Below are 25,971 nucleotides of genomic sequence, written 5' to 3'. Positions count from 1 at the left end.
ATTGTGAAATAGTTTTACAATTTAAAATAAATGGTTTCTATTTGAGTATATTGTAAAATTAAATTTATTTCTGTGATCAAAGGCTGAATTTTCAGCATCATTACTCCAGTCTTCAGTGTCACATGATCTTCAGAAATCATTCTAATATGCTGATTTGCTGCTCAAGAAACATTGCTGATTATGATCAATGTTGAAAACATTATGCTGCCGAGGAAACTGATTTTTTTTTCTTCTGAATTTTAGAAATATTTTGTAATTTTATAAAGCTATTTACTGTCACTTTTGAACAATTTAATGCATCCTTGCTGAATAAAAGCATTAATTTCTTACCAAAAAATAAAAATAAACCTACTGATTACAAACTATTGAACGGTAGTATAAAGGATCTCAAAATCAAAACAAAAAAGTTATATTTTGTATAAAGAAAATAAACCATGCTTGTTTTTACCATTTATGATTTTTATCTTTTTTTTGTGACAACAATTAAGTATATTTTCCCTCCAGTTCTCATTTAAAGTAATGTGTATCAGTGTTTCATTTTTGAGTTTGTTTGAAATTCTCATTATTATTCATTATAATTCCCATTAGATGTTCGTTACTCTGATACAACAAAAAGGCAGTACAATAAGGCAGTTTTTTTATCATCTTATTTTATTTATGTTCATTTTAATCAACATAAGATACTATGAGGTGTAAATACCATTCATATATCATACACTGTATCATAATTTTGTCACATTACAGAAATTGCATGTAGGATCGATCGATAATTAATTAAAATAAATGTTATAATACATTATTTCAAGTAAATGTGATCTAACTGCACTATTTCATCCCTATGTAGTAATACTTCTCAAAAGTATTGTATGATATTTTATTTCAGACATTTATCTGATGTAGTTTTCGTAAAACATCCTGAAACGCTTTCTTTGCAGTCACGCCTGTGGGAAACGCAAAAGCAACTCCAGCACCTGCGCAGACAGACGGCTCACATGGAGACACTGGCGGTACCCATGATGCTCGGCGCCGCACACCGGCCGCTCTCTCGTACGCAGTCGTCTCCAGCCTCCACCTCGCTGACGCTGCCGGACAAAGCCTTGCCTCTCAGCACGGCACCGGAGCCGCCCCAGAGCCAGCCGCGCTTCACCACGGGTACACCGTCTCCACCAATCACACGCCGGTCTGCAGCAGATGATACACTCACACTGACTCAAACCTCAATGTGTGTGTGTGTGTGTGTGTGTGTGTGTGCAGGTCTGGTGTATGACTCCCAAATGCTGAAGCACCAGTGTGCGTGTGGAGACAACAGCAGCCACCCAGAGCATGCTGGGAGAATCCAGAGCATCTGGTCGCGCTTGCAGGAGAGGGGCCTCAGGGGCCAGTGTGAGGTATTTACAGCCTGCACTTCCCCTCTTTCCTAAAGGGGGCGCTGAATAATCTGTCCTACCATTATTCTCTTGAACACATCCACGTTAAAGGCACAGTTCAGTCCAAAATCAACATTCTGCCATCATTTATTCACCCTAATGTTGTAACAAACTTGCATGACTTTCTGCAGAGGATTGCAAAAGAATTTTGGGCCTTTATTTATAAAATGTATGTTAATTAGTCTCTGTAAAGCTTCAAAGTGACAAAATACACCATTAAAGTAGTTTATATCACGCATCCAATATATTCTGTATTATAGTCCACTATATCATAGTCTTCTGAAGCTGCGTGATAGATTAATGTGAGGAACAGACCGAAATTTAAGGGGATAGTTCACCAAAAAAGTTCTAAAAAAAATTCAAGTTTCATTTACACACGCTCAAGTTGTTCCAAACCTGTATGAGTTTTTTTTTCTTCTGTTGAGCACAGAAAAAGAGTGTTGGTGACGGTAGCCATTGACTTGCATAGTAATGGAAAAAAAATACTATGGAAGTCAATGTCTACTGTCAACTGTTTAGTTACCAACATTCTTCAGAATATCTTTTTTTTTTTTTTCTTTTTGTGTAAAAGAAGAAAGAAACTCATACGGTTTGGAACAAGTGGAGGGTGAGTAGCCTAAATTAAGACAATTGTCATTTTTGGGTGAACTATTCCTTTAAGTGGCTATTTGAAAATTAGTTCACAAAACAGGTCTGAATGAGTCCTTCACAAACCAGGTTAATTCAGTGTCATGAGCATCCAGGTCTCAATTAGGACTCTAAGCGGAAGTTTTAAAGGGTTAGTTCACCCAAAAATTTACTCATCCTCAAGCCATCCTAGATTTATATGACTCTCCTCTTTCAAACGAATACAATCGGAGTTATATTAAAAATTGTCCCGGCTCTTCCAAGCTTTATAATGGCTATGAATGGTGGTTGAGATTTTGAAGCCCAAAAATGGGCATCCATCCACCATAAAAAGTTGCTCCACATGGCTTTTGGGGGTTAATAAAGGCCTTCTGAAGTGAATCGATGCACTTGTGTAAGAATAATATCTATATTTAAAACTTTATAAGCCATAATCTTTAGCTTCTGCTAACTGTTGTGCACGCGTTCATTACGAGCGGATGACGTAAACTTTTCTTCCTTCCTTTTTTCCGAAAAATCATTCTCTTCTTTTTAATTTCTCAGTCCACATTCACTTTTATTATATTGAAAGAAGATATTCGAAAACCTCCCTGCTTTTAAAACTCCAATGCTCACAGCATGTTTGCACCATGAAAATCCTCTCTCATGCTGTTTTTGCTTCCTCTGCAGAGTATTCGGGGAAGGAAGGCCACTCTAGAGGAGTTACAGTCTGTCCACACCGAGCGTCACGTTCTGCTGTACGGCACCAATCCACTCAACCGCCTCAAACTGGACAATCGCAAGCTGGCCGGTAACACATCATCACACACACACACACACACACGATTCACATCTGATAGACTTGAGTCGACTGCAGCTTGGCCAGCACAACACCTCATTTTTCAAAGCAAAGGAATGCCAACACACGAATATAAAGTTACAGTCTGTCCACACCGAGCGTCACGTTCTGCTGTACGGCACCAATCCACTCAACCGCCTCAAACTGGACAATCGCAAGCTGGCCGGTAACACATCATCACACACACACACACACACGATTCACATCTGATAGACTTGAGTCGACTGCAGCTTGGCCAGCACAACACCTCATTTTTCAAAGCAAAGGAATGCCAACACACGAATATAAGCGACTTTCAAAATGACTAAAGGGTTGGAAATGTCGAGCTGCGAATGCGAGAATGATAGTTAATCTGCTTGACGTCACTCTGTCTCCAACAGGCATACTGTCACAGCGGATGTTCGTCATGCTGCCCTGTGGGGGAGTCGGGGTAAGTGAAAACACACACACACACACACACACTCCATAACTTGGTAATAACCCTGCAAGAAACATGTTAGATTGGAAATTAAGTAGACATGCATGATATGTTGGTGGCCAGTTTATTACTTGTTGATAATTGGGAAAATTTTAATTAGTGCTGTCAAACGATTAATTGCGATTAATCGCATCTGAAATAAGCGGTTTTTTTTACATAATATATGAGTGTGTACTGTGTATATTTATTATGTGTATATATAAATACACACACACATGCATGTAAATATTTAAGAAAAATATGTTATGTTTATATATAAAATATATGTATATAATATAAATATATAAATACATGTAAACATTTTCAAAATATATACGGTATGTGTGTGTATTTATATAAACATAATAAATAAACATGGTACACATACAATATGTTATGTTTATATATGAAATATATATATATATATATATATATATATATATATATATATATATATAAAATATAAGAATATGAATATATAAATGTATAAACATGTAAATATTTTCAAAATATATACTGTATGTGTGTGTGTTTATATATACATAATAAATATACACAGTACACACACTATATTATGTAATCAAAAACTTTTATTTCGGATGCGATTAATCGCGATTAATCGTTTGACAGCACTAATATAATTGTTATTATCGATATGGAAAGTGGAATTACAGCAGTTTTAGCAAAGAATGTTACAGTATTTTCATTTTTGGGCAGGTGCAGTAACCTGTCTCATGAATTAGTATGTGCGTATGAGCATGACGCGGAAACATTTGACTACATTTTATTTTGATGGTCCATGTTCGACACTATTTACTATAACTACATACAGTAAGTAACTTTCCAACAACATGTCAACTACCTCTCATTAATTTGTAACTACATGTCAGCTAACTCTCATTAGAGTATTATAAGACTGTTAGAGTTTGTAGAATCCGTTGACAAGTACTTGCAGACTTACTTGCAGTCAGTAGAATGTCTGTTGGTGGATCATCAAATAAAGTGTTAGCAGATATTATGCAGACAGTCTACTCATACTCTAATGACTTCTGCTAGTTGACATGTAGTTGCAAAGTTACTGATAGTTAGTAGAATGACTAAAGTAGACTATCAAAATGAAGTATTACCACATATGTTCTTTTTCGCCAAGTTTGCATCTTGTGTGCTCTGTGAAGGTTTAATTCAAGACCCACGTGTCATTTTAAGTTATAAGTAATAATAGACCTTGAGGTAACACATTAGTTTAGGGACCAATTCTCACTGTTAACTAGTTGCTTATTAGCATGCATATTACTAACGTATTAGCTGTTTATTAGTACTTATAAAGCACATATTAATGCCTTATTCTGCATGATCATATTTTAGATCCCTTAATCCTACCCCATACCTAAACTTAACTACCTTACTAACTATTAATAAGCAATTAGGAGTTTATTGAGGCAAATAAGGTAATAGTTAATAGTTAGTTAACAGTGAAAATTGGTCCCCAACTGAAGTGCACACAGACCATTTCACTTATTCTGTTTATGTTTTAAGAAGTAATAAGTATAAGTAAAAAAATGTGACAAAAACAATCACTGCTAAATGCTTTCTCACATACAAATGCTTACTATAGTTTTTGAGTTAAAGAAATATTATTTTATTGTTATAGTCAATTTAGGGTACATCTATTTGATGTTTTATTATCAACATATTTCATAAATTGAAAGGGATATAATGCAAAAAACACTGTTTATTGGACATTGTTATCTGCCCATATGCAAAAAATTTTAAAAGGATAATTCACCCAATAAATGAGAAACCTGTCTAAATTTACTCACCCTCATATTGATCCAAACCCATGAAACTTTTGTTCTTTTTCAAACGCAAATGAAAATATTTGTAATATTCTCAATCTATTGGAAGTCTATGCAACCAAAACTTTAACACTTTAAAATTACAACCAAAAAAATGCAAAAGCAATCCTCATTACTTAGACAGTTTAAACATAGACTTTTCACATCCATTGCTCAACACGCATGCATAAAGCTCAACAGATATGGTAAACAGAAGCTCATCCGTACATGTCTGATTCAAAAGAATAAACCTCATTGGTTCTCACACATCGAAGAATCACGATTGAGCTTCTGTTTACCATATTTGATGTGCTCTATGTATGTACTTGACGAGTGTTTATATGAATAAAAGCCTAAATTAAATCTGTTAATTTAAGTAAAGTGGTTGTGTTTCATCAAAATACTTGGCTTAAACCGCTCTATTCATATTGATTACTTTTGCAATGTCTTTATGAACTTTTTGAAGCATCAAAGTTGTGGTTTCATGGACTTTCAGTGGAGGAACAACTGGGCAAAAACTGGACTAAATGGTGACCCAGGATCAATCTTGATGCGCATGTATGTGTGGCTGAAGTACATGACGCCATAGAGTGCCCCATTTGTAATTTTAGGTTTAAGAACAGTGATCATGACATTTGTGGCCAATAAGTTCCCTCAAAGCAAGCCCACATTGACACCTGCTCTAGAAGAAAACACTGGCTGACAGTCTATATGGCAAAAGTGTGCTCGCCGGTCCCATCTGTGACAGATCTGAGGTCAGAGAGCTCTGATCCCAGCGCAGTCTATCCGGGCAGAACCCCGGCTGAAAATTTGGAGAAAATGTTGAAAACTTCACTCAGACGATCAAGCTCAGAGCAGGTCCTTGTGGAATGATTGGAACAATATGTGCCATGAAGGATAAAAGAAATTCCAGCCCTCTCATTGTTCACGGTGCCAAACCACAAGCAATGCAAGTTTGGAAAAAAAAAAAAAAAAAAAGGATGAGGGAATATGAAAGAGAAAATAGAGAAGGAAGATGTGGGGAGCAGGGCAACAAACAAAAGGGAGAGAGGGGAATGTATAACCTCATTCTTTCTTCTCATGGCCACCCCGTACTCTCCTGCTGCTTATGAATGCAGTTTTATAGTGTAATGATGGTCTCTTTTCTCTTTCTAGTGCTGGTTACTAAAGTAAGCATTACTATTGCTACCACTCAGAGTCGGGGGTTTGTTCAAATCACATGTATTAAGTTCATCCTGCACCGTTGAATTATACCTCAAATCGATTTACGATTTTCACTTGGCGGCTGATAAAATGCATATTAAAACCTATACCTATAGTCTTCTAAACCTATAAAATCCTATAGACTTGCACTGAAGAAATATTTGTGTGAAAATGTGGCTGTTTTATCAGTTTTGGAGCACTCAGCTTCCCATTTAAAGGCATAATTCACCCAAAAATGAAATTTTGTTATCATTTTCTCACCCTCAAGTTGTTCCAAACCTGTATGAGTTTCTTTCTTCTATTGAACACAAAAGAAGATATTTTGAAAAATGTTGGTAACCAAATAGTTAATGGTAGCCAATGTGAAATTTCAGAACATATGATTCCCAGTGTGTGCAGATTACTGAGTGCTCTGTTCGAGCGTTTACTTTTATTTATGCTTTTCATCAACTTTGTGAAAAATACTTAAATACTGAGTTACAGATGTCTAAAAGTACAAAAGTACAAAACTGTTTATGTTATTGATTTTTAAGTTTTTAATGAAAACATCTCAATATTTTAGCAAACATTATGTAAAAATAAATACAGAGTTCTGGCATGAAACTCTAGATGGCGCAGTCCGATAGGCCGAACTCAATCTGACCTAATGACATCATTATCACATGGCACAGCTGATTGGTTCTCTCCTGTATCGGTAGCCAATGAGCTCGCTGCTCAACATTCAGATATATGACTAGTGCTTGCCGTAGCAGTTGCAGCTTGCATCAGAAACCCTCCGCCTTCCCCAGCTCCACCTGTATAGATCTGCTACGAGGTGATTCATGTATGTTATATTTGCAGCAGCAATATTTCTTACATGCTCACAGCAGCATGTTGTGGATTCTGAAAGATCAGATTGCACAAGTGTGTGCAAAAAGATCTGTTTTGTGCCAGTGTGTGATTAAAAACTTTGAAATGTAGCTATGCAACTACCCACAACAACTAAGAAACCATCTAAAATTGCCCTAGCAACCAATCAGAACACCCTAGCAACTGCATTTAAACACCCTTGCGTCTAGTACATTTCAAAAGTTTGGGGTCATTCTGATTTGTTTTTAATAATTAATACTTGTATCCGTCAAGGCATTAAATTAAACAGAAGTAAATAAATAAATAAATAAAGACATTATAATGTCACAAAAGATTTCTGTGTCAAATTAATGCTGTTCCTTTCAACTTTATATTTATCAAAGAATCCTATTACGGTTTCCACAAGAATATTAATCAGCACAGCTGTTGATAATAATAAATGAAACATCAAATGTTTTTTGAGCAGAAAATTTGCATATCAGAATGATTTCTGAAGGATCATGTGACACTGAAGACTGGAGTAATGATGCTGGAAATTCAGCTTTACATCACAGCAATAAATTAGATTTTTAAATATACTAAATTGGAAAACAGGTATTTTAAATTGAAATAATATTTCACAATATTACTGTTTTTACTGTATTTTTTATCAAATAAATGCAACCTTTAAAAACATAAAAAAAAACATATAAACTAGCGAAAAATATAACATTTTAGGCATGATAATATGAATAACCTACAAGCCGGTGTATCGATGAGAGGCCATGTTTATGGCAATATGGAGACCACACACAAAGAATATTTAAACATACCATTAGAATGACACATAACAGGAAATCCATTTATAGTTTCGGTCACTCCAGCCTCTTTCTTTTATTGTATTCTTGAAATGTAGTTTATGTTCTGTAATTTGTAACACACACTTCGCCTTGTGGATGCTTGCAACAAAAATAAGCATCTAAATACTTTAGCACACATGAGTGATCTTTATACAAATATGGTTGGATAAACATGTTTCGTCATAATTCTCCAGCGTTACCATCTGTTTGAAAGCATACAGCTGGTTATTCGTTCATTTGAATAGGATTAAATGCACATAAATCACTGGAGCAAAGCAGAGTGGTTGCATCTAAGTGGATTAAATGACTGAAAATCTGCAAAGGGGTAATTAAATGTAACAAATAATGTAAAAATTTATCATATTTTGGAAAACTTTGGATCAAACTTTGAAATTGCCTTAATCTTTTAAACAACTGAGAGATATTGAATCACCTCAATTTCTGCGAGGGAAGAACAAATTTATACTCGAGTGCACTGTGTATTAGGTATTTTATCGTCTTTGACAGACAGCATGTTATCAGGCCGCTCTTTTATTTTTCTTCTTTGAAAGCAATGGTGTAGTCAAAACATCTGCTAGTGTGGGTTTTCCAGGAAATGCACGTAGTCTCGTAAATACTACCGTATATTGTGCATGTTATTTTTTGACAGACATTGATATTATGATTCAAATGATGTGGATATGGACCGTAAGTTAATAATTATTTATTTCTTAGCCTGTGGCAAGTATTCAGTGAAGTGATCGATGCCAATGTGAGTGTTATGTTGATGTTTTTAGTTCTAATATGTGACCCTGGAGCACAAAAGCAGTCTTAAATCGCTGGGGTATATTTGTAGCAATAGCCAACAATACATTGTATGGGTCAAAATTATTGATTTTTCTTTTATGCCAAAAATCATTAGGATATTAAGTAAAGAACTTGTTCCATGAAGATAGTTTGTAAATTCCCTACCATAAATATATCAAAACTTAATTTTTGATTAGTAATATGCATTGCTAAGAACTTCATTTGGACAACTTTAATGGCGATTTTCTCAATATTTTTCTTTTCTTTTTTGCACCCTCAGATTCCAGATTTTCAAATAGGCCAAATATTGTTCTATTCCTAACAAACCATACATCAATGGAAAGCTTATTTATTCAGCTTTCAGATGATGCATAAATCTCAATTTTGAAAAATTGACCCTTATGACTGGTTTTGTGGTCCAGGGTGACATATACGTGAAGGTGAACTATATGAGTGTTATAAAACATGCTGGAGATGTTCGAAATGCCTTTTTGAGTAGTTCATTATACACATTTTACGGAATGAAGTTGACATGTTTGTTAGTCAAAAATGTTGCATTTAGCTGTTGCAAATTCGTTGACTTTTGAAAAGTTCATTTCTTTTTACCAGAAAAGGAGTGGTTTTGATGAACAAATTTGTTTTTATTGTCCCTTATAACAAAATATATTTTATATGATTATACTTTAGCAGTTTGGACTCCTATAAATAAATCAACAGATTTTTAGGCTTCGCCTATGCTATTTGCTGAGCATGCTTGTATTTCGACAGGTGGACAATGACACCATCTGGAACGAGATGCACACGTCCACAGCGTCCCGCCTGGCAGCCGGGAGTGTGACAGAGCTGGCCTTCAGAGTGGCTAAAGGAGAGCTTAAGGTCTGTGCAAAACAATATCCACAACACTGTTGGTCAAATGCTGCTTCTTAGATCAAATGAGTACAGAATAACTGACAGTGAAACATTGTGCTACTGATAATTAATGCATTCATTTTCATTAATTCAGTGGTCCACATGTACATATACACTCATGTATCTTAGCAGCAGCTTGTGACGTGACATGACACGTGACATGGGATATGTGGCCAAGTATGGTGACCCATACTCAGAATTAGTGCTCTGCATTTACCCATCCAAAGTGCGCACACACAGCAATGAACACACACCCGGAGCAGTGGGCAGCCATTTATGCTGGGGGTTCGGTGCCTTGCTCAAGGGCACTTCAGTCGTGGTATTGAAGGGCACAAGGGCACCTCAGTCGTGGTATCGCTGTACATTCACTCCCCCCACCTACAATCTCTGCCGGTACGAGACTCGAACCCACAACCTTTGGGTTATGAGTCCGACTCTCTAACCATTAGGCCACGACTTCCCAAATGAATTGTCTGTAGCACTGCCAGCAAAGGAACATTCAACCTTGTTTACCCCTAAACAGTTCATAATACTATCTTAAGGGTATATATTACTTCTCTAAGGTACTAATATGCACCTTTTATGGGTAGATATGGTACAAAGCTGTCCTTTTAAAGGTACTGCCCAGTACTTTTCAGGTGTGCAGCAACTTTCTTACACAACTGGTTAAGGATCTTACTAAGAAACAGCCCAATCTGATGTTACTAGAACTGAAACAAACCCTGAACTCTGTCATAGCTGTGCACAGAGTTGATGAAGCTACTTTGAAACTGTAGCTTAAGAAACTACAAAATACTTATCATTTAGAATAGACCTTTTTTATCAAAAATAGTCAGCTGCAAAGTTACCATCAACATTACAACAAGAAAAAGAAAGCATTAAAATGTCAGTAGCCTAAACATTTCAGTGTAAGGGTCAAAATGAATCACTGAATCATTTATGTGACCAGTGAAACCCTGCAAACAAACTGATTCACTAAATGATTCAAACTTCAGTATGTATGAGGACAGAGTGGCTTTATTTCCTCAGCTTGCTCTGCTGTAAAGCTGCATGAGAAATGCAGTGTGATTTAGCGTTTTGTCACGCTATACTTCAACTTGTTGGAAAAAGTAGCTTGTTGCTATTTTGACTCACTACTTTCAATAAAACTGGTCTACTGTCGTGCTATCAGCTGCGCACCAACACTGGCTGTGCAGTTATAGAAAATGCAATATTATGCGTGTTCACGTTGCATTGAAATTACCATAATTACAAGATGACAACTCTGAGATAATTACTTCCTTAGGCACAGAACTTAAGCTCCAGAGTGAAATGCTTTGCATTAATTTACCTCTCACGATGCACTGAAAAAAGAAACCACACCAACTGGTGTATAGACTGGCTATAGTAAAACAGCATATCAAACAGAAGTATGTGTAGCATTTTGGTAAAATATTACATGAAATTAAGTCTTCTAGAACTATTTATTATAATTCTGACATGAAACAAATGCATCTTCAGTCAAAACTCTTGGACCATGTGTCAACCAATCAGAATCAAGTACTCGTTTCCTTCAGATGGTCTCTGTAATTACAGCTATTTTGACTCACTACTTTCAATAAAACTGGTCTACTGTCGTGCTATCAGCTGCGCACCAACACTGGCTGTGCAGTTATAGAAAATGCAATATTATGCGTGTTCACGTTGCATTGAAATTACCATAATTACAAGATGACAACTCTGAGATAATTACTTCCTTAGGCACAGAACTTAAGCTCCAGAGTGAAATGCTTTGCATTAATTTACCTCTCACGATGCACTGAAAAAAGAAACCACACCAACTGGTGTATAGACTGGCTATAGTAAAACAGCATATCAAACAGAAGTATGTGTAGCATTTTGGTAAAATATTACATGAAATGAGTCTTCTAGAACTATTTATTATAATTCTGACATGAAACAAATGCATCTTCAGTCAAAACTCTTGGACCATGTGTCAACCAATCAGAATCAAGTACTCGTTTCCTTCAGAGGGTCTCTGTAATTACCGTTGCGTCAAATAAAATTTAACCAAGTAGCAAACCGACCAGATCAAGCTGATTAAGACGTGGAAAACTGTAACGACCATAAAAGAATAGTTCAATCACTAGAGTCCCCTGCTGGTAATTAAACTTAATGAAGGTTATAGGGGATGTTTCAGGGAAAGGCTTTATTGCTTTAACTGAAAGCGGAGGCCCGCTTGTTGAAGCAGTTTGGTGAAAACATGGTTTCTGTGTAAGAGGCGACTGGGAAATGTGGAGTTAATGACATGTTGGTTTCAATGTTTCAGAACGGCTTTGCTGTGGTTAGGCCACCAGGACATCACGCAGACCCGTCAAACCCCATGTAAGTCTGCCTATTACATTCAGAACTGCCTCTGTACATTATTTTTTCGAGTTTAAGGATGTGCGTCTAATGGTGGTTGCAGGTTCGAGCCTGGCCTGCGTCACGTTTCGATCACCTTTTCCTTCTATCTCTCTTGCTGCGTGACTTTAAAATAAAGTTGTTTAGATCTAAATGTTTAAAAATTGTTTTTAATTAAATACATTTTAATTAAATAAATTAATAATCCTTATAAATATAAGCACTAGGTGGTTGGTAATATAGAGTTATTTTTATGATCATTGAGACTAATATTAGTTTCAAAGCTAATCTTAATTTTATGTTTTCTGCTTTCCTCTTAGTTTTAGTTAAAGTTTTGTTGTAGTTTTGCCCTTTTTTATAGGGAATAGTTTTTATTCATTTTTATTTCAGTTTTAGTTGTAGTTATTTTAGTACATGTAGTGAAAATGAGAAATGTTGCCTTGGAAAGGTTTTTTTTTTAAATTGGTAACACTTTAGTATAGAGACCAATTCTCACTATTAACTAGTTGCTTATTAGTGTAACAAATTAAGTCCACTGAAGGCGAGCGTAGTGAAGAACCCAAGTGCAGTTTATTTACAGGTGATCCAAACAATAATCCAAACAGACGAGGCATAACACACTAGACTCACCAACAGCGGGTTACAACATCAATACACGACAAGGCACAATGGGAACATGATGGTTACTTATAGCAGACAAGGAGGGTCACATGACATGAACAAACCAATGGGAAACAAGACACATGACTAAGACTACCAATCAGAACATGACACAATGAACAGAGGAACCAATAGCATAAAGACAAGAGGGCACGGGAAGCATGACACTAACAGCATAAAACAATTACAAAATAAAAGACATGAAGACATGAACATGAAACAAAACCCAAACACCAAACCTCACATTACAATTAGCATGCCTATTATTAACATATTGGCTGTTTATTAATTAATACTTCTAAAGCACTTATTCTGCATGACCATATTCTACATTCTTAATCCTACTCAAATTTAACAACTACCTTACTAATTATTAATAAGCATCAAATTAGGATTTTATTGAAGCACAAGTCGTAGTTAATGGTTTGTTAATAGCGAGAACTGGACCTTAAAATAAAGTGTGACCATTTTATTTTATTTCACGTTTATTTTTTATAAAGAAAAATGTAATGGTTTTAGTTTTAGTTCACTAGAATAATCCTGTATAGAGTATGTTGTGCATGTGTGTGTGGCTCTGTTTAGTGTGGTCAAGAAGTGAAATTCTTCTTCTTGTACATGTGAGTTGATGGCATGTTTTGAGCTGTGTGTTTGTGTGACGTGGGTGTTGTGTTTGCACATGTGGTGTGTGTGTGTGTGTGTGTGTGTGTGTGTGTGTGCAGCGTCAGCACGCCTGTCTGTGTGTGTGTGGATATTTATGGCTTGATAATGAAGGTTTGGAGGGAGCGGGAGGAAAGACACTGATTTATTTCAGCAGTTATTGGCCTGCTGAGTTCGCTCTTTCCAAATTTCTCAGCGTTTCACCTTGCTCCCTTACTTCCCAGTGCATATCTAATCATCCACTGGAAGTTTCCACATGTTTATTATTTGTGTATATGGACAGTATTTAAATGCTTTTAGATTACTTCAAGAAGTTATAGTCAAAAATACTAACAGCAGACCTGCACATCCGCTGAGTTCAGTTGCGTGAGAAATAGTGTTTGCTTACTACATAGTTTTGTTGTTCCGTTTCCAAATCCTCTGGCATTTAATGTGGTTGGATGCCTCACTTTATCTCTTTCTCTCTCTCTCTCAGGGGTTTTTGTTTTTTCAACTCGGTGGCGATTGCTGCTAAGCAGCTCCAGCAGAAGCTCAGCGCCAGTAAAATCCTCATCGTTGATTGGGTGAGAGCTCTAAACTCGGCTCATTTTAGTTCTAGGGATGCGAATTCTTGTAGAAACCAATAAGCACTTAATTAGTTTCATGTCATGGCCAATAACTGATATGATGGCTGAGACTTGAAAACCATACTATTATGTCTGTTCAATTTACACTATCCCTGTTATGCAAATTAAAACAATAATGCTGCTATCAAGAGTTTATTAGTTAATGCAGCACAACAGTGCTGACAATAGAGAACAATTTATTTCAATTATATATCCAATAGTGGTAGATTACATACAGTATATCGGCAAAAAACAACAACTAATATTCTCTTATAACCAATATATCACCAATGCACCTGTGTATAGTATAGTGTATAATTGGCTGTCAATGCTAAATGATTACTAAAAAGCTCTGCAGTTATTCTGGCATGTTTAGGTGAAGCCTATTTCAACATATTGTTCTAATGAATCAATTGAACTGATGTGAATCTGAGTTACTAAACTGTATTGGTTACCAAGCTGAATTGATTGAGTTTATCAGTCACTGAATCAAATCACTTCCAGATTTTGGTCTTTTTTCGTCCTAATAGACCAGATACGAAGGTAATGCTAATGTTAACTGAACAACATCCAAAATGCTACCATTAAAAGCTAACAAGTGTTAAAGTAACCTGATTATGTTTCATCAATCACGCAGGATGTTCATCATGGCAACGGCACCCAGGAAATCTTCTACAACGACCCCAGCGTCCTCTACATCTCTCTCCATCGCTATGATAATGGAAACTTCTTCCCCGGGAGTGGTGGAGCAGCAGAGGTTAGTACGCAGAGATTATTGATTATAACATACGAGCAAATACAACACTTCTTGGTTTGTTTATTGCTGTGAAACTCTATAAGCTCACAAAAAACTCAAGGGTTTCAATGTGTCACTCTTGCGCAACTGTGTTCCAAACCAGAACTGGCTGCACCATGGCCTTTAGCACAAAAGGATCAGCGTAAGAGGAGGGTTTTCAGTGTTTAACAGCAGTGCTGTGTTTGATTTGTCCCAGGTGGGTTCTGGTGCCGGTGAGGGCTTCAATGTTAATGTGGCGTGGACCGGTGGTCTTGAACCTCCCATGGGCGATGCTGAGTACCTGGCTGCCTTCAGGTATTATTTTCACTTGGTTAATTTGCTGGTTTAAACTAACTGAGGGGAACAATTCAACAGGGACAGTACTGAGTGGAAACCAGGGGTGTCCAATCCTGCTCCTTGAGGGGCAACGTCCTGCAGAGTTTAGCTCCAACACACTTTTTCTGGAAGTTTCTAGTCATCCCGAAGACCTTGATTTGCTGGTTCAGGTGTGTTTTATTAGAGTTGGAGATAAACTCTACAGGACAGGAGCAGGACTGGACATCCCTGATATAAACTATGCCGTATCTGAATATGTGACCCTGGACCACAAAACCAGTCATAAGGGTCGATTTCTAGAAATTGAGATTTATACATCATCTGAAAGCTGAATAAATACGCTCTCCATTGATGTATGGTTTGTTAGGATAGGATAATATTTGGTCGAGATACAACTATTTGCAATAGGTGCAAAAAAATCTAAATACTGAGAAAATCGCCTTTAAAGTTGTCCAAATGAAGTTCTTATCAATGCATATTATTAATCAAAAATTAAGTTTTGATATAATTACGGTAGGAAATTTACTAAATATTTTCATGGAACATGATCTTTACTTAATATCCTAATGATTTTTTGGCATAAAAGAAAAATCGATAATTTTGACCCTTACAATGTATTGTTGGCTGATGTTACAAATATACCCCAGCGACTTAAGACTGGTTTTGTGCTCCAGGGTCACATATATGAATCCATTTTCACTTAAATAAATGCTTTTGGTTTCATAACAAGTGAAGAAATTGGAAGATACTGTGATTGTTTAATGAAATGAATTTGCTGACTGAAGAGTTTGGATAAGGTCTCGTAATAATATACAAATCTGCGATGCACCTAAATTCCGGCAACCAAAAATATTCAGCCAAGCAGCAAAAAATACATTTTTGGTTTTTGGAGGGTCGAAACCATTGAACAAAATTGTGCCATTTAATGAGCATGTTTCAATTGTGTCAGTGTCTGTAGAAATCCCTGGTTGCCCATCCCTGGTCTAGACACTAATATAATTTTAATTATCTTTGTAGTTATTATTCTTGGGATGAACAGACCTATGAAAGGGATAGTTCACCCAAAAATTAAAATTTTGTTATCATTTACCCTCATGTCGCTCCAAACCTGTATGAGTTTCTTATGTTGAAGACAAAAGACTGTTTTTTTAACAACGCTGGTAATCAAACAGTTGATGGTCCCCATAGTATTTATTTCCCTACTATGGAAGTCAACGTGTCCAACAACTGTTTGGTTCATTTTTGGGTGAACTATAACTTTAAAGGGATAGTTCACCTTCAGTTGCTAGTCCCCATTGACTTGCATAGTGTTTTCCCCCCAATGGAGACCAGCGAATGAAGGTAAACTATCCCTTTAATTTTAACTAGTCTAAGCTGTTCATGCAACCGGTTTGATTTAGTAAATATTTTCTTCACCAGAGGAAATAATGCCCTGAGCAGCATACCAAGATTAATTACCCAATTGCTCACATTTTAGTTTCGGTTTTTGGCTAAAGGCAAACTTTAATTTTGGTTTCAGTGTTTCTAATAAAAAATTCTGCATATCTGTTATGGTCTTGTTAGTTTCCACACCTCATTTCGCAAACATAATAATTTGGCATGAATCCTTATGGTCTGTGGTTGTGCTAGTGTTTCGTGCACGCAACGATAACCGAAAACGCTGTCTTGGGAGTAAGCTGGTGTTAAGTGTTGTGTCAAGGACACAATGATGTTAGCAAACCCAGCAACCCTTCTATTCAAGGATCTTCCGTGGTCCAGATGTTGAACCACAACCCCACCACAATGCACTTTATATGTCTTGTAAAGTCCTTACATGGCCCGATTATCATCAGGTCAGAGTTCAGGAAGAAGCATTTGACCTTCCATCATGTTTCGCCAAAGAACCTGGTCTTCTTCATATGGGCGTCCTTCATTATTGCATTGGTTTCTCTCCTGCGTTCTTGTGCACTAGTGTTTGCACTGAGACCTTTGGGATTTTGTCAGGAATTGGACGCCCGATCATATTGTGATCACTCTTTTAAGTTGGACTTCCCCCTCCGCCGTCTGCCAACCTGCATCAGTCAAGGTGTTTATTGTAGTCTGAAACGCTTGCAGGGCTTCAAATGATTCCCAGCTTTTTCATTGTGTTGGGATCAAACTCGAGCTTGGCCACTTCCACATGCCACCGGTGGGTGGTTTTATTAAACGTTTTTAGCATTTTTTGAAGGAAGCCTGCTTCGGGATTTTGGTTTCAGTCCAGGGAGGCATTGTTAACCACACGCCAACCAGGATCCCTGTGTGAAATTGGGTGGGCGTCTAAAAAGACCTTTAAGATCTTTCAGGACTGAACGTTTTGGGAATGTTCTGCCTCTAACCAGCCTGTCTCTCTTTGACTTCCTGTGTCTTGTATACTCTTTCTCGTCCTTTTATTGGTCTTTAATAAATGCTGCGCTCTCTCTCTTTCGTTTTTAGCATTTTTTGAAGGAAGCCTGCTTCGGGATTTTGGTTTCGGTCCAGGGAGGCATTGTTAACCACACGCCAACCAGGATCCCTGTGTGAAAGTGGGTGGGCGTCTAAAAAGACCTTTAAGATCTTTCAGGACTGAACGTTTTTGGAATGTTCTGCCTCTAACCAGCCTGTCTCTCTTTGACTTCCTGTGTCTTGTATACTCTTTCTCGTCCTTTTATTGGTCTTTAATAAATGCTGCGCTCTCTCTCTTTCCCTCCACCCAAACTAAAACTGTTCCTCTCCACACAGGGGAGCGTGGGTAGTTTTATTGGTCTAGAGGGGAGGCGGAGTTGGTTACAACGGTGAGGGTAGGCGGAGAGGGGGGAGTAGTGGAGGATCCTGGGTAATTAAGGCAAATGGCTCCCAGATGGCGGGCTGTCAGTGACGTGAGGAGAACGACAAGCTCCAAATGGGAACCAGATGCAGCGGCGGTCGCTTTGAACTCGCCGGTGATGCGCTCAAGAGGCGAAATCGCTGGCAGGGCTGGCGTCCTCCGAGCACAAGAATGAGGGAGACGAGGAAAAAGAGGAAGGAAGAGAGAGCGAGAGACGGTCATTAACAGAACCTAATTCAAACACTTTAGTCACTGGGATTGTCACACTGTGCTTCGGCCAGCTTCATTTTTGTAAAATTTGTCAAATAGAAGAGGAACGCCACTAGACTTTTCCTTCTTTTGAGTCGTCTGGCCAAGTTTTTCCACATTTTTGGAAAGGCTTTGATCAGAACTGATGTTAAACTGACAAAACAATCATTTCCAAAATCGACTTCTTAAAGATAATTAAAGATAAATAGTTTTGTCCGAGTATTGTTAATAGAAAATGTGAATATTTATTATTAGTGTATTTTATAATACCAGCATTCATAAAAAAAATATATAATAAGTATTTGCGTCATAATAAATATTTGAGTTGCCTCAGAAGACCCCTTAAAAGAATAGTTCATGGAAAAATTGGTAACACTTTAGTATAGTAAATTTACTATTAACTAGTTGCTTATTAGCATGCCTATTATTAACATATTGGCTGTTTATTAGTATAAAGCACATATTCTGCATGAGCATTTTCTACATCTCTAATCCTACCCAATACCTAAACTTAACAACCACCTTACTAACTATTAATAAGCAGCACATTAGGAGTTTATTGAGGCAAAAGTCATAGTTAATGGTTTGTTAATGGCGAGAAATGGACCTTAAAATAAAATGTGAAAAATTAAAATGACAATTAATTTACTGTGCCCCGTGACTTTATTTTGTGGAACACAAGAGGAGATGTTTTAGGGAATGTAGTTTGGTTGTTTTTTCATGTAATTGCAATGAATTTTCAAGCTTCAAAAAAGACCCAAAAGCACCATAAAGTATCATAAATGCAGTTCATGTGAAGCCAGAAATGGACTGCCCCCCGGCTTTGGTTGGCAAGATCAACAGAGAAGTAAGAACGAATCATTCTCGTGAGTTGGATTGTTTTGATGAATCAGATGATTCACGTTCATAACAGCAGTCCGAATGATACGATTCATTTTTCGAGTTCAACTCACTAGGGATCCAGGTGCAGTGAGGAAGATTATCTATAAAAAATAATCTAAATTTCCTTATTCCATGGAAGAAAGAAGGTCAGTTGGGTTTGGAATGACACGAGTATGAGGAAATTATAGCTATTAACCAGCCATTTAACTATGGTTTAAAATTGTGCATAAAGATTTTGAAAGAAAATGCAGTCTTATAAGTGCAGATTTAACATTAACCAAATGTTTTTTTGTATGCATTGTTCTGATGTTTAGGACGGTGGTGATGCCCATTGCTCAGGAGTTTTCCCCAGACGTCGTGTTGGTCTCTTCAGGGTTTGACGCTGCAGAAGGACACCCTGCTCCTTTGGGAGGATACAAAGTCACAGCTAAATGTAGGATATTTCTTGAAATATTATCTTGCGTATGAAATATAAGCTCTTATAAACAGCTTCCAATTGAATTGAATTTATATACATTTGTAAACAGTCTCAGAAAATGTACTGTGATGCTAATGTTGTCATTGGTCTCTCCGCAGGTTTCGGCTTCTTGACTCGGCAGTTGATGGCGTTAGCAGGAGGACGCGTGGTTCTAGCATTAGAGGGAGGTCACGACCTCACAGCCATATGTGATGCTTCTGAGGCCTGTGTCAGCGCTCTGCTGGGACTGGAGGTCAGATTTCATGCAGAAGCAAACACCATCACAAGAATTCATTTATTATCGCTTTATAAGGCTGTTATCATTGCTGGTAACAAATAATCAGCACTGTTGTTATGTAAGGGTGTTAACATGACTTTTCTGGCAAAGTCTCATACGACGTGCTCTTTGTTTTAAAGGAAAAACAAAACCCCCCTTTTTCATCTTGTTTTCTCTTAGGAGCTTCTTCCTGAGTCGACTCTCCTCCAGACGCCCAGTGCCAACGCAGTGCTTTCGCTCCAGAGAGTGCTACAAATACAGAGTGAGTGTCTCGCACTCCTCTAGTCCCAGTCTGCCTCTAATTATTCTGAAATGCACTGGCTTCCTGGTAGCACACATTTGTTGTAATTAATTATAATCATGATCGTCGTTGTTTCACCACATGGTTCCTGCTGAGCCAAAATATTCCTATAAAAACAATAATATGGGATGCACTACGTGGCGTACACTACCTCTCTCATGCTTTCTGTGTGCTACTGACAGACATCTATTTACAGTTTTCAACATTGTTGTTGGTTAGACTTGTAATTGACATTTTAAAACCTGTATGACTTTGTTTTTCAGTTGAACACAAAAAGAAATGCAGAATGTCCAAGCTGCTTTTTTCTGACCATAAAAGTGTACAATGATTCATACAGTTGAGGTCCAATAAGCACATGTTTTATTTGTATTATTATTTTAAATGTAGTCCTGTATGAGTTCATACAATATCTGACCAAAAAGTCACCATTATCTTTCCCTCTGCTATAGTTCTTCTCCAACAACATGGAAACCTCATTGGCTCTTGCACATCAAGCTAGCACGTTTGAGCTTCTGTTTACCATATTTGATGTGCTCTATGTGTGTGCATTGAACAATGTTTATATGTGAAGAAAAGCCTAAATTAAATCTGTTCAGCTTATAAAGTGATCCAGAAGACTTGGCTTAAGGATTACTTTTACAATGTCTTTATGAACTTTTGAACACGTCAAAGATCTGGTTACGTGGATTTCAATGGAGGGACAGAAATCTCTCAGGTTTCATTAAAAATGTTTTAGTTTGGGTTTCCAAATATCTTATAGGTTTGGAACGACATGAAAATGAGAAAATAATGACAGAATTGTCCTTTTTGAGAGTACTGTCCATATTCTTCACATAAAGGCTTCAGAATACAGCACACAAGTTGTATGCAGTATTTTGCAATTGCTTTTTTTATATATTTTTTATTTTATGGAAATGAGCGGCTTTGACGTTCTGCAAAAGATCTATTTTTGTTATTCATTTCAGATAGAAAGTCATGCAGGTTTGGAATGACATAAGGAATGGTAAATTATGTCACAATTTATTCCTGTCTGTTAATTCTGAGATTTCTGTCTCAGGTCAGTATTGGTCGTCACTGAAGCCGTTGATGGGCACAGTGGGGATGTCGTTTCTGGGTGCCCAGAGGAAAGACTGTGAGGAAACGGACACAGTGAATGCGATGGCATCCCTCTCCGTGGGGGTCTTGACCAACAAAAGGTGAGATCTGATGAAGAAATTGTGCTAAATGCAATTCATACTATTTGCCACTACTCTATAGTCCTCAATCCTGTTCTGTTTTGTACATAATTTCTTCTGTAATTTTCAGTGTGACCAAGGTTATTATTGTTAACTAAAACTATTAAAACATTTGTATTAAAGGGGTCATCGGATGCCCATTTTCCACAAGTTGATATGACTCTTTAGGGTCTTAATGGAAAGTCTATACCATACTTTGGTTAAAATTTCTCAATGGTAGAGTAAAACAACACCCTTTTACCCTGTCAAAAACAGCTCTGTTCACAGTGACCCGTTTCAGTGCATGTCCCTTTAAATGCTAATGAGCTCTGCTCGCCCCGCCCCTCTCTAAAATACTAAAATATGAGTATATGACAGCTGCATTCTACAACCGAATTTACTCTAATTAAGGTGTTTTTGCAGAAAGGGGCTAATCTGTAATCCAATTCATGTTGATGTTTTCACAGGTGCTTGTTTCTCTTTTAATCTAAGCTGGGCTTCAGTGCTTTTGTTGCATTCTTGAGCATAAAAACCATATGCTGGTTGTTCGATGCTAAACATAAACCTCATTTTTTTTACAGTCTTGCTGATGAACCCATGGAGCACGACGAAGACTCCCTTTAAACCAGGTCTTTACACGTCTGAAACTGTCCAGCATCAAATGGAGCTCCACACCATGTGAACGAGCCGTGCCTCAGGGGGCGTGACTTCCTCATCATGGCCCCTCCCCCAAGACACCACCTCAACACTGACCACCAGCGCAGCGCGGCTAAGCTAACAACCCGCAGCCACAGTTCTGCCGGGGCTCTGGGATCCACGTCATCTTCTCCATTCACGTACCACACAAACAAACACACTAGGACGCATGAGTGTGTTTTTAACATTCACTAAAAGAATGCGCCGAAGGACTCCAGTCGCTCAGATATTCACCTCCGGTGCCTCAAAAGAGACTATTTACTTTAGCTGGAGATGCGAAAGCAGAGTTGCAGGAACGGTTGAGGATTATTGAACCTTTTTTAAAGGCAGCCCACTTGGACTGTGCTGGGAGAAAATGAGGGGTTTCCTTGCACCTGGCAACCACAAAGTGGCTTCACTCTATGATGTCATTACTATTAACCAATTTAACCACTAAAGAAGAAGAAAAAGAAGAAAACGATCTCGACAACTGTGGGTTTTATCAATCGTATTTTTTTTTTTTTTTGCACTGTGCATTCCATAATGTGAACCGTGAAATTTTCCAAACCTCTGGGAAAAGAAAGATCTAATTCTCTATCTAGTTTTACGCTTAACGTTCTTTTTTTTTTCCCAAAGTGAAGCAAAAAACAGTTGCATTCTTGTCAAGTTCAGTTACATTCTACCTGCATTCCCAGCATGAAGGCTGTAAACTTGAATACTTCGAAATACTTATTTTGTGTATCTGATTTAACGCCTCATGTTTTTAAAGGCCAGAGGGACAAGCCAGCTATGAGCAAGTTTATTGCACACACCCACCCACCCCAAAAAACACACATATATGCCCATATTTCTGTGCACACATCGCATCCTTATGACCACTGTACAGTTAATATTGTGGACACAGGAAGTGCTTAAGCTTTCCCTAGACTAACTGTAACGCAAAGTAGCTCAGTCTCTTTTTAGACCAAACTAATTTGAATATGATGTCTATATGTGTGTGTGCGTGTGTATCTATCAATCATATCTTTTATCTGTTCTGTACTCACAATCAAACCTCGACTGACCACAAGCAAAAGCGCAAAACGACATTTGAATGGGCTCTCGCGGCCACTTTAATAGCAGCGTGTGAAATTCTTTTATAACACAATTGTCTGTCGTTTTCACGGATCTTTGTTGTTTTGGACGAGGGAAATTACCAGCCTGTTAACCTGTGGAGAAGACATGTCTCAAGTTGGTGCGCAGTTAATGATTTTCTTTCATTGCTGCGCACTTACTGGCGTTTTTTTTTAATTTTTTTACGAGGGATGCATTGTTTTTGGATGGCGTTCTGTTTTCCACAGCCTGCACATAGATGTCTAATTCACACCAGTTGTGTGGATGAAGTTTATGGTGATATTAAATATGTCTCTCAGCCACTGGGATTCACATTTACGCCATCATCAATAAACCGAAATTAATATCACACCAAAACGGACAGACCTCGTTAAATACTGTGCCACTCATCAGCATGTTCGGTTTCAAAAACCGTATCATTTCTAAACCAAAACCTGTCTAGTTGCGTAATCCTGATGGGCCAAACAGCCAAAAATAATGCGCTGGAAATAATGCTGTACCACATGCTGGATGGTCACCGGTCGGGACATTACATTTCACTAGTAGCACAGTTCATGGTGCTTGTTTGACTTTTGCGTTGTGCTTTTGGCTTAATGAACGCCCCGACGGCTCGCTTTCGCGTGTTACTCTGCACAACCCTTTACCTCTGCATTCACAACCAAATTCACACATTAACATGCTTTCCTGCGTTCACTACAAGAAACAATCGTGACCTGGCAAATTGCTGTTATTGCGAACATGTGGAATAAAAATAGAGGCATTCCTTGTGTGATTTTTCTGTAATGCTGCAGATACAAGTGCCCAGCACCTGCCCGACCAACAAGTCTTTAATTCATCCCTTTCTTGCCTTGTACCAAACCACTGTGGCTAGTTCTACGTTTGTATGATTCCATGTAAATAGCACCATCCATTTATCGACGTTTTGTGAGGTTTCATGAAGACCCTGGGTAGCCTTTGCCCATCAGACCCCCGTGAAGACCATTGTAAAATAGAGCAGATGCAGACGTTCACTCATTAATGAAGTCATAGCTAATCGCTCAGAACTAGCGGCGGTCTTGCTGCGTATTTATAGTACTTCAAACAGTGCACTTGCATTTCACCATCAACAAAACATGCCTGTTCATCTTCAGACAAATTGAAAACGACTTGGTTAGCGACAAATCGACAGCACTTAGTGACAGTTTCGTTGGGACTGTTGCTAAATACAGATTTTTGACATTCCGTTGCAGTTTGGACACTGATGTGCATCTTCCATACAGTTCTATTTTAGTGGTGTATTTTTACAATAGCTTTGTGCATTTGTACTGTTTTGATATACCTCTCAAAGCACTTGTATTCTCTCGTCTCTCCGAACTCTTTATGAAGTAAAACGGGGAGCGTGTGCTGTCGTCATAGCTCGTGTAAAAGCAAACCAGCGTCGTCTTAATTCTTCTGTCATTTATTCCCTTTTGCCTTCTTGTATGGACAATGTAAATAGTTTCCTACGACCAAAAGACTTCACCTACGTGCCTTGAAGTACTTTACCTGTCGACCCCACTAACTGGATCTGTTTAACAAAGCATAACAGAAATGCCATTTTCCAATCGTCCTTGTTTATTTCCCGTTTCTTTCATTTCTCTGTGTATAGAAAAGAATGTCTATTTTGTACTGTTTCTATCTTCCTAATTAAAAAGAAAAGCATTTTTTTGTTTGCCTGAATTTCATTCGGCTTTGTCATTTTTATGTGTACACTCTACTGCTTAAAATGTCTGAACATCAAATACCAGCGAGCTGAAAGAATTCAAATCAATTCGCGCACATCCATTTGTTTTCTATTAATTGAGAAACATTCACTCGGATCTACAGCATGCTGTTTTTATTTTAGCATAGCAATGCTGTTAGAAAAATATAAGATAACTATAGTCCCTGCTAGAAATGACTACAATGCCAGCATTTTCCACCAAAACACAGCTGCTGCTGTTGTTATTACTAACTTGTAAAACTTGGGAAAAGCCACTAAATTCTTCAAAATAAAAAAGCTTACTCTAAAAGCATCTCATACTGTTTAAAGATGCCATATTTTAAGTTTAACATTATGTATCTTTGTTTCAGTTGCGTTTACAGGGAAATTTCACCATCCTAAAACTACACGATGCCAGCTAAATATTTCCCAACTCTCGAAGTGCACAAAAATCAATACCATCGATAAGTCACACATTCACTAAAAGCCTCTTCTTCATAAATGCTAACATCAAACTGATATATATCATCAAACTGAATTAGTGTGTGTATTTTTGTGTGTCGTATGGTGTGTATCTCTTACACACACACACACACACACACACCTCTGTAATACTCCACAACTGTTTCCAATCATTAGGTTCCTGCATGTCTAGGGCCGGTCGCCTCTGATTGCATGACACTGGATACGAGATCCCGTGAAGGGCAGAGGGAGGGCGATTTACACCCGTGGGCTAAAGGAGAGTCCTCTCCACCTTTCCCTGCTTCCTGTTCACTCACTTTTCTTTTCCTTTAATGATTTTTCTTTGTTCCCTGTTATCTTTAACGGCAACACATGGTCCCTGGTTCTCAGACTGAGATCACGGTGGAAAATGTGAAATAAGTGCATATTTGTTTTACATACGTATTAATTACATAGTTATTACATATGTACTAACATGTAAATAGTTATACATAAATGTAGTTATAAATATAGAAAAGAATATGTATATATATGCATGACCAACACAAAATTATGCAGACAATAACTTTATAAAACGTCTGTTTTTTTGTTGTTGTTGTTGTTGTTGAAAAGATA

At 37.6% G+C, this 25,971-nt stretch overlaps 1 protein-coding gene across 1 annotated transcript in view; it reads left to right on the top strand.

The window, feature by feature from the left end:
- Window positions 1-24,877, top strand: part of LOC107558909 (histone deacetylase 7-like) — a gene marked incomplete at its 5' end in the record, with an annotated part of 39,613 nt that extends 14,736 nt beyond the window's left edge. Inside the window, 14 exons of the mRNA XM_016242609.1 lie at window positions 936-1,152; window positions 1,255-1,388; window positions 2,724-2,844; window positions 3,273-3,322; window positions 9,630-9,737; window positions 12,079-12,134; window positions 13,945-14,032; window positions 14,712-14,831; window positions 15,067-15,164; window positions 19,452-19,570; window positions 19,714-19,847; window positions 20,052-20,133; window positions 21,230-21,368; window positions 21,968-24,877. Coding sequence (XP_016098095.1) covers window positions 936-1,152; window positions 1,255-1,388; window positions 2,724-2,844; window positions 3,273-3,322; window positions 9,630-9,737; window positions 12,079-12,134; window positions 13,945-14,032; window positions 14,712-14,831; window positions 15,067-15,164; window positions 19,452-19,570; window positions 19,714-19,847; window positions 20,052-20,133; window positions 21,230-21,368; window positions 21,968-22,010 — 1,509 coding nt within the window. The remainder of the gene's footprint in view (window positions 1-935; window positions 1,153-1,254; window positions 1,389-2,723; window positions 2,845-3,272; window positions 3,323-9,629; window positions 9,738-12,078; window positions 12,135-13,944; window positions 14,033-14,711; window positions 14,832-15,066; window positions 15,165-19,451; window positions 19,571-19,713; window positions 19,848-20,051; window positions 20,134-21,229; window positions 21,369-21,967) is intronic.
- Between the last annotated feature and the right edge of the window lie 1,094 nt (window positions 24,878-25,971).

Source organism: Sinocyclocheilus grahami, unplaced genomic scaffold, assembly GCF_001515645.1.
Source record: "Sinocyclocheilus grahami isolate Dianchi unplaced genomic scaffold, SAMN03320097.WGS_v1.1 scaffold666.1, whole genome shotgun sequence".
Lineage (NCBI taxonomy): Eukaryota > Metazoa > Chordata > Actinopteri > Cypriniformes > Cyprinidae > Sinocyclocheilus > Sinocyclocheilus grahami.
This window is presented reverse-complemented; position numbering and strand designations above follow the sequence as displayed.